Genomic DNA, 17,258 nt, shown 5'->3' with positions numbered 1-17,258 from the left:
AACATTGTGGTGCATGACTCTTTTTGAATTATGTTTTTCTCAGGGTATATGCCCATTAGTGGGATTGCTGGGTCGTCTGGTAGTTCTATTTAAAATTTTTTAAGGAACCTCCATACTGTTCTCCATAGTGGCTGTATCAATTTACATTCCCACCAACAGTGCAAGGGGGTTCCCTTTCTTCCACACCCTTTCCAGCATTTCTTGTTTGTAGATTTTTTGATGATGGCCATTCTGACTTGTGTGAGATGATATCTCATTGTAGTTTTGATTTGCATTTCTCTAATGATTAATGATGTTGAGCATCCTTTCATGTGTTTGTTGGCAATCTGTATATCTTCCTTGGAGAAATGTCTATTTAGGTCTTCTGCCCATTTTTGGATTGGGTTGTTTGTTTTTTTCACATTGAGCTGCATGAGCTGCTTGTAAATTTTGGAGATTAATCCTTTGTCAGTTGCTTCATTTGCAAATGTTTTCTCCCATTCTGAGGGTTGTCTTTTTTTCTTGATTATGGTTTCCTTTGCTGTGCAGAAGCTTTGAAGTTTCATTAGGTCTCATTGGTTTATTTTTGTTTTTATTTCCATTTCTCTAGGAGGTGGGTCAAAAAGGATCTTGCTGTGATTTATGTCATAGAGTGTTCTGCCTTTTGTTTTTTAATAATTTTTATCTTTTTTACCTTTTTAAAAAAATTTTTTTACAGCTTTATTGGAGTATAATTGCTTAGCAATGATGCGTTAGTTTCTGCTTTATAACAAAGGGAATCAGTTATACATATACATATGTTCCCATATCTCTTCCCTCTTGCGTCTTCCTCCCTTCCACCCTCCCTATCCCACCCCTCCAGGCGGTCACAAAGCACCGAGCTGATCACCCTGTGCTATGTGGCTGCTTCCCACTAGCTATCTACCTTATGTTTGGTAGTGTATATATGTCCATGCCTCTCTCTCGCTTTGTCACAGCTCACCCTTCCCCCTCCCCATATCCTCAAGTCCATTCTCCAGTAGGTCTGTGTCTTTATTCCTGTCTTACTCCTAGGTTCTTCATGACATTTTTTTTCTTAAATTCCATATATATGTGATAGCATATGGTATTTGTCTTTCTCTTTCTGACTTACTTCACTCTGTGTGACAGACTCTAGGTCTATCCACCTCATTACAAATAGCTCAATTTCGTTTCTTTTTATGGCTGAGTAATATTCCATTGTATATATGTGCCACGTCTTCTTTATCCATTCATCCGATGATGGACACTTAGGTTGTTTCCATCTCTGGGCTATTGTAAATAGAGCTGCAATGAACATTGTGGTACATGACTCTTTTTGAATTATGGTTTCCTCAGGGTATATGCCTCGTAGTGGGATTGCTGGGTCGTATGGTAGTTCTATTTGTAGTTTTTTAAGGAACCTCCATACTGTTCTCCATAGTGGCTGTACCAATTCACATTCCTACCAGCAGTGCAAGAGTATTCCCTTTTCTCCACACCCTCTCCAGCATTTATTGTTTCTAGATTTTTTGATGATGGCCATTCTGACTGGTGTGAGATGATATCTCATTGTAGTTTTGATTTGCATTTCTCTAATGATTAATGATGTTGAGCATTCTTTCATGTGTTTGTTGGCAGTCTGTATATCTTCTTCGGAGAAATGTCTATTTAGGTCTTCTGCCCATTTTTGCATTGGGTTGTTTGTTTTTTTCACATTGAGCTGCATGAGCTGCTTGTAAATTTTGGAGATTAATCCTTTGTCAGTTGCTTCATTTGCAAATATTTTCTCCCATTCTGAGGGTTGTCTTTTGGTCTTGTTTATGGTTTCCTTTTCTGTACAAAAGCTTTGAAGTTTCATTAGGTCCCATTGGTTAATTTTGTTTTTATTTCCATTTCTCTGGGAGGTGGGTCAAAAAGGATCTTGCTGTGATTTATGTCATAGAGTGTTCTGCCTATGTTTTCCTCTAAGAGTTTTATAGTTTCTGGCCTTACATTTAGGTCTTTAATCCATTTTGAGCTTATTTTTGTGTATGGTGTTAGGGAGTGGTGTAATTTCATTCTTTTACATGTAGCTGTCCTGTTATCCCAGCACCACTTATTGAAGATGCTGTCTTTTCTCCATTGTATATTCTTGCCTCCTTTATAAAAAATAAGGTGAGCATATGTGCATGGCTTTATCTCTGGGCTTTATGGCCTGTTCCATTGATCTATCTTTCTGTTTTTGTGCCAGTACCATACTGTCTTGATTACTGTACCTTTGTAGTATAGTCTGAAGTCTGGGAGCCTGATTCCTCCAGCTCCATTTTTCTTTCTCAAGATTGCCTTGGCTGTTCGGGGTCTTTTGTGTTTCCATACAAATTGTGAAATTTTTTGTTCTAGTTCTGTGAAAAATGCCAGTGGTAGTTTGATAGGGATTACATTGAATCTGTAGATTGCTTTGGGTAGTATAGTCATTTTCACAATGTTGATTCTTCCAATCCAAGAACTTGGTATATCTCTCCATCTGTTAGTATCATCTTTAATTTCTTTCATCAGTGTCTTATAGTTGTCTGCATACAGGTGTTTTGTCTCCTTAGGTAGGTTTATTCCTAGGTATTTTATTCTTTTTGTTGCAGTGGTAAATGGGAGTGTTTCCTTAATTTCTCTTTCAGATTTTTTATCATTAGTGTATAGGAATGCAAGAGATTTCTGTGCATTAATTTTGTATCCTGGTACCTTACCAAATTCATTGATTAGCTCTAGTAGTCTTCTGGTAGCATCTTTAGGATTTTCTGTGTGTAGTATCACGTCATCTGCAAAGGGTTACAGCTTTACTTCTTTTTTTCTGATTTGTATTCCTTTTATTTCTTTTTCTTCTCTGATTGCTGTGGCTAAAACTTCCAAAACTATGTTAAATAATACTGGTGAGAGTGGACACTCTTGTCTTGTTCCTGATCTTAGGGGAAATGGTTTCAGTTTTTCACCATTGAGAACGATGTTGGCTGTGGGTTTGTCATATATGGCCTTTATTATGTTGAGGAAAGTTTCCTCTATGCCTACTTTCTGGAGGGTTTTTATCATAGATGGGTTTTGAATTTTGTTGAAAGCTTTTTCTGCATCTATTGAGATGATTATATGGTTTTTCTCCTTCAGTTTGTTTATATGGTTTATCACATTGATTGATATGCATATATTAAAGAATCATTGCATTCCTGGGATAACCCCACTTGATGTGTATGATCCTTTTATTTTGTTTTTTTATTTCTTTTAACACCTTTATTGGAGTATAATTGCTTTACAATGGTGTGTTATTTTCTGCTTTATAACAAAGTGAATCAGCTATACATATACATTTATCCCCGTATCTATTCCCTCTTGTGTCTCTCTCCCTCCCACCCTCCCTATCCCACTCCTCTAGGTGGTCACAAAGCACCGAGCTGATCTCCCTGTGCTATGCGGCTGCTTCCCACTAGCTATCTATTTTACATTTGGTAGTGTTTATATTTCCATGCCATTCTCCTACTTTGTCCCAGCTTACCCTTCCCACTCCCCATGTCCACAAGTCCATTCTCTTGTAGGTATGAGTCTTTATTCCCATCCTGCCCCTAGGTTCTTCATGACCATTCTTAAAAAATTTTAGATTCCATATATATGTGTTAACATATGGTATTTGTTTTTATCTTTCTTACTTACTTCACTTTGTATGACAGACTCTAGGTCCATCCACCTCACTACAAATAACTCAATTTTGTTTCTGTTTATGGCTGAGTAGTATTCCGTTGTATATATATACCACATCTTCTTTATCCATTCATCTGTCGATGGACACTTAGGTTGCTTCCATGTCCTGGCTATTGTAAATAGAGCTTCAGTGAAGCTTGTGGTACATGACTCTTTTTGAATTATGTTTTTCTCATTGCCTTATGTATTGAGGCGCTTCTTTATTGGGTGCATAAATATTTACAATTCTTATATCTTCTTCTTGGATTGATCCCTTGATCATTATGTAGTGTTCTTCTTTGTCTCTTGTAATAGTCTTTATTTTAAAGTCTGTTTTGTCTGATATGATAATTGCTACTCCAGCTTTCTTTTGATTTCCATTTGCTGGAATATCTTTTTCCATCCCCTCACTTTCAGTCTGTATGTGTCCCTAGGTCTGAAGTGGGTCTTTTGTAGACACCATATATACGGGTCTTGTTTTTGTATCCATTCAGCCAGTCTGTGTCTTTTGGTGGGAGCATTTAATCCATTTACATTTAAAGTAGTCATCGATATGTATGTTCCTATTCGCATTTTCTTAATTGTTTTGGGTTTGTTATTATAGGTCTTTTCCTTCTCTTGTGTTTCCTGCCTAGAGAAGTTCCTTTAGCATTTGTTGTAAAGCTGGTTTGGTGGTACTGAATTCTCTTAGCTTTTGCTTGTCTGTAAAGATTTTAATTTATCCATTGAATCTGAATGAGGTCCTTGCTGGGTAGAGTAGTCTTTGTTGTAGGTTTTTCCCTTTCATCACTTTCAATATGTCTTGCCACTCCCTTCTGGCTTGCAGAGTTTCTGCTGAAAGATCAGCTGTTAACCTTATGGGGATTCCCTTGTATGTTATTTGTTCTTTTTCCCTGCTGCTTTTAATATGTTTTCTTTGTATTTAATTTTCGGTAGTTTGATTAATATGTGTCTTAGCGTGTTTCTCCTTGGATTTATCCTGTATGGGACTCCGTGTGCTTCCTGGACTTGATTAACTATTTCCTTTCCCATTTTAGGGAAGTTTTCAACTATAATCTCTTCAAATATTTTCTCAGTCCTTTTCTTTTTCTGTTCTTTTTCTGGGACCCCTATAATTCAAATGTTGGTGAGTTTAATATTGTCCCAGAGGTCTCTGAGACTGTCCTCAATTCTTCTCATTCTTTTTTCTTTATTCTGCTCTGCAGGAGTTATTTCCACTATTTTATCTTCCAGGTCACTTATCTGTTCTTCTGCCTCAGTTATTGTGCTATTGATTCCTTCTAGAGAATTTTAAATTTCATTTATTGTGGTGTTCATCATTGTTCGTTTGCTCTTTAGTTCTTCTAGGTCCTTGTTAAATGTTTCTTGTATTTTCTCCGTTCTGTTTCCAAGATTTTGGTTCATCTTTACTATCATTACTCTGAAATCTTTTTCAGGTAGACTGCCTATTTCCTTTTCATTTGTTTGGTCTGGTGGGTTTTTACCTTGCTCCTTCATCTGCTGTTTGTTTTTCTGTCTTCTCATTTTGCTTAATTTACTGTGTTTGGGGTCTCCTTTTTGCAGCCTGCAGGTTCGTAGTTCCCATTGTTTTTGGTGTCTGCCCCCAGTGGCTAAGGTTGGTTCAGTGGGTTGTGTAGGCTTCCTGGTGGAGGGTACTGGTGCCTGTGTTCTGGTGGATGAGGCTGGATCTTGTCTTTCTGGTGGGCAAGACCGTGTTTGGTGGTGTGTTTTGGGGTGTCTGTGATCTTATTATGATTTTAGGCAGCCTCTCTGCTAATGCGTGGGGTTGTGTTCCTGTCTTGCTAGTTGTTTGGCATAGGGTGTCCAGCACTCTAGCTTGCTGGTTGTAGAGTGGAGCTGGGTCTTAGCGTTGAGATGGAGATCTCTGGGAAAGCTTTTGCCATTTGAAATTACATGGAGCTGGGACGTCTCTTGTGGACCAATGTCCTGAACTCAGCTCTCCCACCTCAGAGGCACAGGCCTGACACCTGGCCGGAGCACCAAGACCCTGTCAGCCACATGGCTCCACAAGGATCCTGAGGGAGGCAGGCCCTTATCAGCTCAGGTGGAAACAGTGAAACTGGGTCAATCAAGCCTTGCGGTTTAGACACTGTACTGACAGAGACAACCATGCACGTGGGAGCAGCGCCATGTTCCCTCATCTCTGAGAGGACTGCTTCACCACTCGTGCACCAGACAACCCAGGATAAAATGGTTACAACAGGCTTCTTTATTTCTGTTTCTCAAGTCAGAAACCCTGGTTCCTCCCTTTCAACATGTACTGTTGATGTTCTTTCCAAATATTATCTTGAATTGGTTCATTCTTCTTCATCTTCATTGCCACCACCTTAGTCCATAGTATCTTCATCTCTTGCCCAGATTGCTATAGATCTCTCCTAACTGGTCTCCCAGCTTCCCCTTTTGCCTCTATCAAAACTGTTTTTGGTAACAATGGCAAGGCATAAATGTAAATTAAAATATATCACTTCTCTACTTAATACCCTTTTGTGGCTTCTTACTAAATTTAGTAATTCCTTATCATAATCTGGTCTCTGTCTTTCCAACCTCATCTTGTGCCTCCCTCACTTGCTTACAACTCTTCAGCTGATGAGTAGTTTTCCTTAAGTTCCTTAAATCCTCCTTTGTCCCACCTGCCTCTGTCTAGAACGCTCTTACCCCAGTTTCTATAGGGCTGGCTTCCTCTCATCCTTTATGCCTTGTCTTAAATACCATCTCCTTTTCAGACCATTTTATCTAAAGTAGGCATTGTTGTTGGTTTTCTATTTCAACCATATGCTTATTTCTTTCATAGCTCTTAACACAGTTTGGATTTATTTTATGTGTTTGTTTTCTTGTATTTGGTCCATCTTCCCCACTAAGGTCTTTGAGGATGGAGACTTCATTTCCCTTGTTCCCTATTGGAATTCCAGCACCTAGCACAGTACCTGGCACACAGTTGGTATTCAGTAAATATTTGTTGATTGAATTAATGAAAAGTACAAATCTAGCTGTGTCCAATTTTGTGTTTATAGTTTTTCTTTTTAGATTTTAATATATCCAGTTTTCTAAATCCAGAGTATTGTATATAAAGAAATTCAAGATAGAGCTAAGATTTCTTAGTGAGAAAGGTTAAAATAGCCGACTGAAGGGAATAAATAACAATAATGCCCTCAGCTCAGATTCTAATTTTCAACTCAGATTTTGCTCCCTACGTCACATCCTGGATATGAATTTGCATGATATAGATCACTGTGATGATTAGGAAAGTATATTTTTTGAAGTTAATAGAATAACTGGTTAATGTCACTCTGTTGTTTTATTAGGGATTCTAAAATTTATATTTAGCTTTTCAAAGCTTTTACTTTTCTCCTACCAAGTATTTTATGCTTTCCCTTTCCCCTACCACACACACTGTTTTAAGGAGACTATTCAATTCTGTTATCACAGATATGAGAATGACCACAAAACTTCAGTCCTAGTTACATAATACTTTCCTATCAATCGTAAGTCTTTCCTATCAATTGGTGGGTCTTTCCCCCAATTTCCCCTCTTACTTTGTCACCACCTCTGTTCCAGCAGCACTGTGTATGCCTTGATCTCATTGAAGATATGAGCCATGTGTTATCATTGTATCCCTAGTTTCGGGTACATAATAATTGAGCAATAAATGTGAACTACCATGATAATCTCTGTAGAAAACTGGAAAATGAAATTTGTGCTGTGTGGTCTATACTTCCCTCCTTTTTAAATTACATTCACTTCTTTCCTGCAGTATGTTCTATTTACAATATTAAAAACTTTTTTTGTTGAAGTATAGTTGATTTACAATGTTGTGTTAATTTCTCCCGTACAGCAGAGTGATTCCATTTTATATGTATACACACACACACACACACACACACACACACACACACACGCATTGTTTTTCATATTCTTTTCCATTATGGTTTATCAGGATATTGACTATAGTTCTCTGTGCTATACAGTAGGACTTCGTTGTTTATACAGTATTTTTATTTCCATGAAATCTTAATACTAGCAATGACTTTCTTATAGCAATCTTCGTCTTAGGAATTTAAGACAGAAGGTAACACATTTTGTAAATCTGTTTTTCAGATATGACCATTCTGTTTCAAATGACAAAGCCCTGATGGTGCTAACTGAAAAACCACTACTCTATATTCCTCCACCTCCCTGTCAGCCCCTGATTAACACAACAGAATCTCTCAGGTGAGTGTTTTCAGTTGTTGCAGATATATCTGAGTGGGTTCCTGTGTTTAGCTTTGGAACCTAGAAAAGTATTTGTTCAAATTAACCAAGTGGTTGAGAAAACTATGAATTATTTATTGAATAACCGTAGGCATATCAATTGTTGTCCAGTTTCCGCAGCAACCTGATAGAGATGGTGATGGGTCTATTTCATGTGATGGTATTGGGGTTGTATACTTAAATATGTCTTATTTGAAAACTGAAGAATGATATTAATATAAAAATTCAGGGTAAGTGTTAGACTTGCAGTGGTAACATTCATAGTGGAAAGTACCTTTTTCTTCAAATTAGGAAGATAATAATTTGAAGATACGTGATTCTGGAGTCATTTTCACATTAGTGTACTTTTCTTTATCTACTTTTCCCTTGAATTTTTTCCTGTGATTTTGGATCCTATCTTTGAACCTCAAAAACTGCTTCAGTTTTATTGTGATACGTAGTAATCAACTATATTTAAGTAAGTATAGTCTGACATCTTCACAACTGCTCTAAAGAGTAAGCAAAATAAAGGGAAGTTGTATTTGAACTGGCTTTTTTTTTTTTTTTTAATTTCCAGTGTTGGAAAATTTGGATTATAGTACCTTGAAATTTCTCCTCCTGAGCAGTTGATTCATTCTTTTTCTATTCCCAAAAAAAGCATGATTTTCAAAGGCTTTAATGAATCCATTTGTTGTTAGGAGTCCTATGACTTGTTTTGTGCTCTCCAGTGTCTCCAGTATTTGTGTGTACATAGTCCAAGAGCAGAAACAGGAAATACTATTTTGTGGAAAAACCTTTGCATCCAATATTGATGTTTGACAGGTATTTAGCTCTAATTTTCTTTGAATTTTGAACTCACGATTGAGGAGGCTACCATATAAAAATGCATGTCATTAAAGATAACATTAAGTGTCTTAGCTTTCTCAAATCAAAAAATATTGAACCATTAGGCACTTGGAATGCTCTTTACCTCAGAATATGATTAAATTCATTTCCAACCAAAGGTGAGACATCTCTTTCTATGAAATATGTTTAACTAATTAAGCTATTTTATAGGTTAAATCATGAACTTCGAGGGTGGGTTCATAGACACGAAGTGGAAAGGACCAAGTCGAGAAGAACGACAAATAATCAACAGAAAACCCGTATTCTTCAGGTTTGTTTCTGTTTGTCTTTGAACAATAGTTGGCATATTTGTTAGAAGGCTTCCTGTAGATGTGTTGCTCTCTTCTTTGGAACATTTGGGAAGCTTGAACTTTAGCCACTTCCCACTACCTCCTGCTGCTACTGAAGCAGGTGTCACTGCCATTGAAGCCCTCCTCCCAGGTTTCACAGCACTCATTTAGGTTTTATAGCACTAGTATTTCCTGCTCAGACATAGTGCTGTTTCCTGCTCTCTCCCTCAAATTTGCTTTCAAGCCAGGGGTTTTATGCATGGACATCTGTATGACATGTTTTTGGCACAAATAATATAATAAATGATACTGTTTATCTCCTCTGTTCTTAGAGCTTTTCAAATGTAGGACAGCTTAGAAGTGAAGGCACATCTCCGTGGAGGGCATTTTTGTACTTAGACTTGTAGCACTACAGGTTAATGACAGCTCTTATTTAGAACCTATTAAATTGGGCTTCTATCTTAATATTGTTTACCACAAAGCACCATTTATAGTCTTTCTGTCATTCAACTATTTATTACTACTTCTGAAGCACTTAGACTGACACATTGCAAGCTCCCAGCAAATGTTACCTGTGGTAGTAATAATGAGCCAGGTACTGTTCTCGACCCTGGGAATACAGTAGAGGGTATGATAAAATCCCTGCCTTCATGGAACTTACATTCTAATGGGAAAGATAAACCATAAACACGTAAAGTGAAATAAGTCATACAAAAAAAGACAAATACCATATGATCTCATTTACATGTGGAATCTTAAAAAAAAAACCCAACAAACTCATGGATACAGAGAACAGATTGTGGTTGCCAGAGGTGGTGGGTGGAGGGTACAGACTTCCAGTTTTGAAATAAAGAAGTCATGAGGATGTAGTTTACTGCATGATAACCATAGTTAATAATACTGTAGTGTATATTTGAAAGTTGCTAAGAGAGTAGATCTTTAAAGTTCTCATCATGAGGGAAAAAATTAAATTAAAAAATAAATAAACAAGTAAATAAATAAATATACTAAAAATTAGAAGTTCTCTAAAGAAAAAGCAGGGTTGGAAGTTAGAGTTCGAATGGAGAGGTGAGTGGCTATTTTAGATTGGGTGGTTAGAGAATCCTTCTCTAAAGAGATACCACTTGAGTAAGGTATTGTCAAGGTAGTTATTACCAGCTGTTATAACATTTAGCCTCAAAATCTCAGTAGTTTAATGGAATAAAAATTTGTTTCTCACCCAGAGTTTGAGGTAGCTCTCTAGAATGGGTTTCCTCCAAGCAGTGACTAAGGAATCCAGATTCTTCCACATTGTAGCCCAGCAACTTGAAATCCTTTGCTTTTAGCTTTGGGTGTTGGGGAAGAAAGTTTGGAAGATTATGCAGCATGTTTTAGGGATCAGGCCTGGACTTTAGTCAATGTTCAGTTGACTAAAACTCTGTCACTTTTCTCAGCCTCCCTTGCAGAAGGTTAGGCAAATGTAGTCTTCCTATGTGCTTGGGATGAAGAAGGGGTTTGGTGAGAACATAGCTTTTGCCATAGGCAGAAAATGAAGGACAAAATGTAAAGGTCTAGGAGAAAATCTGGAGAAACAGCTTTTAGACCAAGGGAATAGAAAGTATAGAGACCCTCAGGAGGAAACAGTTTGCATATTTGAGGAACATCAAGAAGTTGAGTAAGGCTGGATTACAATGACTAAGGGGAGAGTAGCCAAAGATGATGTCAGAAAGACAGAGGAGGCTAAATCATATCAAATCTCATATGCAATGGTGAGAACTTAGGTTTTCATCCTAGGTGCGAGAGGACAGCATTGAGAGGTTTGAGCAAGGCTGTGACTTGATCTGATTTATATTTTTAAAAGATTGCTCTAACTGCTACCCCAGGTAGAACACAGCAGGGAACATGAATGGATGTAGGGAGACCAGTTAAGCCATTTCAGTAGTGTAGGTGAGAGATCATTGTGGGCCATACTAGAGTGGTAGATTTGAAGGTGGAGGAAAGTACTTGAATGCCAAATATATTTTGAAAGTATAGATGATGAAATTGCTATTGTAAAATAAAAAGGAAACAGTGATAATTCCTATGCTATAGCTACTGGATGAATGATGATGCCATTTACTGAGACTGAGAGTAGGGAAGGAGTTGGAGGCAAGAAAAAAGAGTTTTAGATATATTAAGTTTGAGATGGCTATTAGACATTCAAGTGGAGAAGTCAGGTGGCTACTCAGATATCCAGGTCTGGAGTATAGGGGAGAGGTTGAGACTGGAAGTTCAATTTGGGATGATATCACCTAGAGAGAAGGTAAAAAGAGAAAAGAGGTAAGGAACTGAACCCTGGAACAACGTCAACATTAGAGGTTAAAAGACAAGGAAAAATCAGCACTTGAGAAGGAAGAGGAGTGGCTGGCCAGTAGAATAGGAAAAAATGTAGGATAGTTGTATCCAAAAACCCAAGCAAAGAAAGTTTTTAAGGAAGAGGATGTGATTTACTGTTACAGAGGTTAAGAGATGTTGATTAAGATGAGGACTGGGAAATTACCATTGGATTTGATTATTAGAACTTGTTAGTGACTTTGATGAAGGTTGTCTCATTGGAGTGGTGATGACAAAAGTCTGAGCAATGTGGGTTCAGGAAGTAAAAATAAAATGAGGAAATAGAGAAAATTATTTCAGGATGATCCCCATTAATGGAAACAGAGAAATGGAGTAGCTGTAAGAATCAAGGAAGAGGTTTTATTTTGGGATGGGATATGTTTCACCAGGTTTACCTGTTTATCTACTAATGGAAACTCCTAAGCTATTTGATTATTTGGAGACTAATTGGAAGCAGCACATGATAGGTTCCTAAGTACATTAAAAGTATATTGAGAAACATGGACTCTTAACCATTAAGGGACTGTTTTCAACTATAAAATAATGAGGGTTAGTCTAAATGAGCTTAAGCTCTGACATTTGAGATTCCATGATTATCCAGTATGTGTTTCTCTGGGCCTCTCAGGCACTTTTTGTTCACCTATTATGGCATCTTTATTGGTTGTTGGTACTTCATTACTAATGTCACAGTTACCTCAGAGTCCCAAAGCTGTTTACTGACATTGGAATACAGTGTCCAGTCTGCCAAAGCCTACACGTTAGCTGCCTCCATGGCTGGAGGAGAAATGGACTCTGTTTCCCTTCTGCTTTCCAAATCTGGTGCAAGTATATGTTATTCGTAGAAGCTAAATCATGTCTGGACCCTGGTAGCAAAAAAGTTTGGGTAATATAGTTTTCAGGCTTTCATCCCTTGTTATACAGGGGAAGAGCAAAAAGGGGGCAGGAAGAGATAATTGCCAGTAGAGAATTCCACACAGCTGGTAAAATGGGCTTTATGAAAAATTAGATGAAAATTATTGGCCTAAATGAGTTTTTTGCCTTATCTTTTGACATACTAAATTAAGAAGTCATAAAAATTCTAAATGTATAGGCTCCAAGTAACAAAGTTTCAAAAACATAATGCAAAAAAGTGACAGAACTAAAGGGAAAAACAGATAAATCTGCAACATAATTGGAGATTTTAATATCTTTCTCATTTCTATGTAAATGTCTGTCTCACTTTTTTTTGCTGATTGTGACCTTTTGCTAAATCCACATAGCTAAAAATGCTGAAGTTCATAGCCAAGTTTTCAGAAGTCCCTTTGTTTATTGGTGTAAATCTTGGATAGGTAAATGGCATATTCAATTGCTGTTTGCCTGATGTCTCTGTAACTCAGCTTTCCTTAAAGCTTACCCACTCATTTCTGAGCCTAGAGAAAGAAGTCTGGCTTCTTTCAGACTTCTCTGCTAATTTCATGTGTGCCAAAGTAGCAAAATCATTTAAAATTCACCAGTTATTTAATCTGTTTATTTTAAATTTTATATTTATCCACTAGCTGTAGTTTAATTTTGGCTTGATTTACTACTTACTTGCTAAGCATATCAATAAATACAGTACTTTATTATTTAAATGTATTTGTTTTTCTTTTCATTTTATCTGTGCTTTTTATTTTTGTTTAACACATTTTTAAACTTACTATATGTAAGACTGACATTAGATTTTCGTAAAATTAGACCCTTGACTTGTTACAGAGCCAGAAATTGGAAGCCCTCTATTCATCCCTGCATATTGGTTCCATCTACCACCAAACAAAATTGTTCCCTCTTCTCTTCCCATAACCCTTTGTATATTCTTCTATTTTAGCATCACATTATATCATTTCTACATATCTGTCTTCCCAGTTAAACTGCAAGCTTCTAGAGGGCAAAAGTCAAATGTTAAATTCTGTAGCACCAGTACATGTAGTAGGCACTCTATGAAAGTTTGATTGCTGAAGGAAGGATGGATGGATATAGTAATGCACAAATGCTAGTAATCTTAAGATTAAACAGTTATTCAAGTCACTGTTTGACAGGGTAATAATATGGTCACTTCCTAACATAATAATTGGTAATGTGCTCTTGAACTCTGATATACTCTTATAAAACTTTTTTGAAGATCAGCTTACAAAGCTGCTGGGGTATATAAGAAAGCATAGTGCAAAGCAGGTGCTATATGGAAGACAGGTTTCCAGTGTAGTCTATGTGGACCACTAATAGTTCCAGATTGGACTGTTCTCTGGCCAAGAATCATTGATGAGATATCTTTTTTTTTTTTTTTTTTTTTTTTTTTTATAAATCTATAGTTTTATTAAGACAAAAACTGACAGTGTTGGTATGAAGTTTAACATTTAAAAACAAAAGTTTTCACAGAAACCTAACACATGCCTAAAAAGATTTTACAACGGAGTTCTAGATGCAGGTCTAAATGATGTCAAGAACTGATGGATCTCATGATTCAAGACAGCATTTTGGGTTTTAGTTAATTCTTAGGATTAAAAAAATGTGTTTTGTTTTAAAGTGAACCACTGCCCCAGTATGAAAATTTAATCTCCTGAGACCAGGGCTTCAGAAATCATTCAACTCTTGAAGTGACTCAGTGAACTTGTGCTGTCAGTGACTGAACCCTGCCACCAATGGTTTCAAAGTTCAAAAAACAGAGGCTCCAAGAGTTTTCCACCCTAAGAGCACCGGCCCTTGTCTTTGCCTACTCTCCCATCTCCTATACCACCCTCTGCCCTTCCCCAAATACTTCAGCCAGTGGCTTGGATGGAGAAGCTGATATTTATAACTTCAAAATTGGAAAAGAAAGGGTCTTCTTGTCGATTTCAAGAATTAGCACCTCTAAGACAGAATGATCTGCCTGTGTATACACTCCAATAAGACTTTTCCTCAACCAGTTTCCATCCCCCAAATGGCGGCTTTGGTAACTTCTTAATTGGGAAGTTAAGAAGTTACCAAAGCTTAATGCTTTTTGGGAACAGCATTAAGCTCAGGCAGGCAACACCTTGGCTTCTAATTTTCAGGCATTCACAGCTTTTAAACAGTCTCTCACAGTCCTCATTTAGGTTGCCAATGACATTTTTTGAAAGGATGAAATATTCTGGACACAGAACCAAATCATCATTAGTTGTTCTTTCCTTTCTTTCACCATTTCCCCCCAACAGGCCCCAAATTTTAACAAAAATGATCCTAACCCATCTCCCTTCTTCCCCACCCCATCCCTCCCACCCCAAATAACACACCAGAAATAGCCAAAAACTACATACATGCTACGCTGTAAAAATGCAGAGTTAACACTATTGGGAAGAAGGCTGTGGGTTGTGGAGATGCTCTTTGAAGATCTGCAGTATCTTTTGCTCTCCCACATCCCATTCTGCAAGTTTTGTCCTTCATAGAAGGCCCTTTGCTTTTCTCAGCAAAGTTCAGAATGGGTTGCCTTGAAACACTGACCCTCCTTCCCCTCCACTGGGATGGGTGTGCAAACTATACAGCATGGAGCGGCTTTAAAGCACTTGGGCTGCTGTAGGGCACAGAAACTATACTGGCTCTTCAAAGGACATCTTCTCAAGCCCCCTCTACGGTGTCAAGACAAGTAGATCTCCTTCTTTCCCCACCTGAAACCCACAGTCAGATGTGACAGGGGCTGGTACTCAGGAGAGTTAATTCTTGTCATCTTTTTTGTCATCATCCTCCGAGGGGTAGGAATGCCACGTCAGCCTTTCCTCATAGAAGGATATGACAACCTGTGGGCACTTGACATTGGCTTCCTTGGCAGGGACCAGGTCAGCCTCATCAGAGTTTTTCCATTTCATCAGGAACATGAGTTCTCCACTGGAGTCTGTAGCTCCAATAATCCGCTCCGGTTCCAAACCCCGGGCAAAGCCTCGTGGCTTTTCTGACTCTTCTTTCTTCTTCTTTGGTTTGCTCTCCTCCCCCTTATCTTCGGAATCAGAATCAGCTTTGCGCTTGCCTCCCTCCGATTTATCTGTCTCGTGTGCTGTTTTCTGTGACTGCAGGAACTCAGCAATGAGGTCGGGGCAATCCAGGTTTTCTTCTGGCTCCCATGTGTTGTCCTCATCTGAGAACCCCTTCCACTTTAGGAGGTACTCCACTTTGCCCTTTACCACTCGACGGTCAAGAACTTTTTCCACCACATATTCTTCTTCTTCTTCTTCTAGCACCTCCTCCACTTTCTTCTTGTTTTGTTTTTTCCCCATAGTGCCCGCCAGCTTTCTGGTATAAAGGGTGACGCTGCTCAGAGCAGCGCCCACGAGCCCGAGAGAAATCGGTGCCGCGCTACTAGCGCGTCTTGTCGGGCCGGCCAGGGGAGTGGCGACCAGAAAAGCAACAAGCCGGTTGACCGCGGTTGAGCCCCTCACTGAAGCGGCGTACCGCAGGCCCCAGCCAACGGCCCTCCCCTCCGATGAGATATCTTTATGATGGATTAGTCCACAGGTGTATTTAGGCATGAAGATCTTTGTGTTTAATTCAGTAAACAATAAGATCTAGTTTCATTGTGAACCTTTCATAATTCAGGAAATTTACATTCGGAAAATAATTATTTTAGACAAACGTAAGTTGTTATGTGTTCGGTAATACTTGTATGACTTGGTGATAAACCTTGTGATACTTGGACTAAGTTTTTGAGCTTTTTTTTTGCGGCACGCTGGCCTCTCACTGTTGTGGCCTCTCCCGTTGTGGAGCACAGGCTCCGGACGCACAGGCTCAGCGGCCATGGCTCACGGGCGCAGCTGCTCCACAGCATGTGGGATCTTCCCGGACCGGGGCACAGACCCGTGTCCCCTGCATCAGCAGGCAGACTCTCAACCACTGCGCCACCAGGGAAGTCCTGAGCTATTTCTTTAATCTTTGTGGGGAGTGCCTTAAATGTCTTACTGTCCGTAAGACACACCTCTCAGCCCAGAATGTGACCAAAAGAGTTCTAATTTCTATATTGGTGTTTAGTTATGTGAACTTAATATGTCAGTATATTCATGAAAACAACTTTACGGGGACTTCCCTGATGGCGCAGTGGTTAAGAATCTGCCTGCCAATGCAGGGGACATGGGTTTGATCCCTGGTCTGGGAAGATCCCACATGCCATGGAGCAACTAAGCCTGTGTGCCACAACTAGTGAGCTTGTGCACCACAACTACTGAAGCCCATGTGCCTAGAGCCTGTGCTCCGCAACAAGAGAAGCCACCGCAATGAGAAGCCCATGCACCACAACGAAGAGTAGCCCCTGCTCGCTGCAACTAGATAAAGTCTGTATACAGCAACGAAGACCCAAAGCAGCCAAAAAAAAAAACCAAACAAACTTTATGAATACTTTAATGAAGTTTAGTAAATGTAGAATGAGTCAATATAGGAAGCTTTTCATATGATGACATATATATACATATATATACATATACATACATATATACATATATATACATATATGTGACATATAACCATTTTTTATCTTTCAGGGTGCTCTGGAACAGGGCTCAAATTCTCAGCTAATGGCTGTCCAATACACAGAAACCACTAGTATCAGGTAAGAAAGTGTGGAAGCTCTTGGCTAAGGAATTTTATTATTTATTCATTCATTCATTCATTCACTCACTCACTCACTCACTCACCTGCTCCGGGTCTTAGTTGTGGCATATAGGATCTTCGTTGTAGCATGTGGGATGTGGTTCCCTGACCAGGGATTGAACCCGGGCCCCCTGCATTGGGAGCTTGGAGTCTTAACCACTGGACCACCAGGGGGGTCCCAGGAGTTTTAAATACCTAGGATTT

At 38.7% G+C, this 17,258-nt stretch overlaps 2 protein-coding genes across 6 annotated transcripts in view; one reads left to right on the top strand and one right to left on the bottom strand.

Moving 5' to 3' along the window:
* ATF6 (activating transcription factor 6) overlaps nucleotides 1-17,258 on the top strand; it is a 222,012-nt gene that overhangs the window by 75,960 nt on the left and 128,794 nt on the right. For all 5 annotated transcript variants that reach the window (XM_060134471.1, XM_060134465.1, XM_060134486.1 and 2 more), the window contains 3 exons: nucleotides 7,795-7,908; nucleotides 8,983-9,082; nucleotides 16,946-17,013. In XM_060134471.1, the coding sequence (XP_059990454.1) occupies nucleotides 7,795-7,908; nucleotides 8,983-9,082; nucleotides 16,946-17,013 (282 nt within the window). The remainder of the gene's footprint in view (nucleotides 1-7,794; nucleotides 7,909-8,982; nucleotides 9,083-16,945; nucleotides 17,014-17,258) is intronic.
* LOC132515879 (chromobox protein homolog 1) lies at nucleotides 14,698-15,887 on the bottom strand. Its single transcript, XM_060142241.1, has one exon. The coding sequence runs from the start codon at nucleotides 15,689-15,691 to the stop codon at nucleotides 15,134-15,136; it is 558 nt and encodes a 185-aa protein (XP_059998224.1). The 5' UTR covers nucleotides 15,692-15,887; the 3' UTR covers nucleotides 14,698-15,133.

This window comes from Lagenorhynchus albirostris, chromosome 2 (genome assembly GCF_949774975.1).
Source record: "Lagenorhynchus albirostris chromosome 2, mLagAlb1.1, whole genome shotgun sequence".
In the NCBI taxonomy this organism is placed as follows: domain Eukaryota; kingdom Metazoa; phylum Chordata; class Mammalia; order Artiodactyla; family Delphinidae; genus Lagenorhynchus; species Lagenorhynchus albirostris.
The sequence above is the reverse complement of the archived record's forward strand: the minus strand, read 5'-3'. Positions and strand labels throughout refer to the sequence as shown.

What these genes read in the sequence shown, in the direction of transcription:
- LOC132515879 (XM_060142241.1), bottom strand. Translation starts at nt 15,691, where the DNA reads ATGGGGAAAAAACAAAACAAGAAGAAAGTGGAGGAGGTGCTAGAAGAA.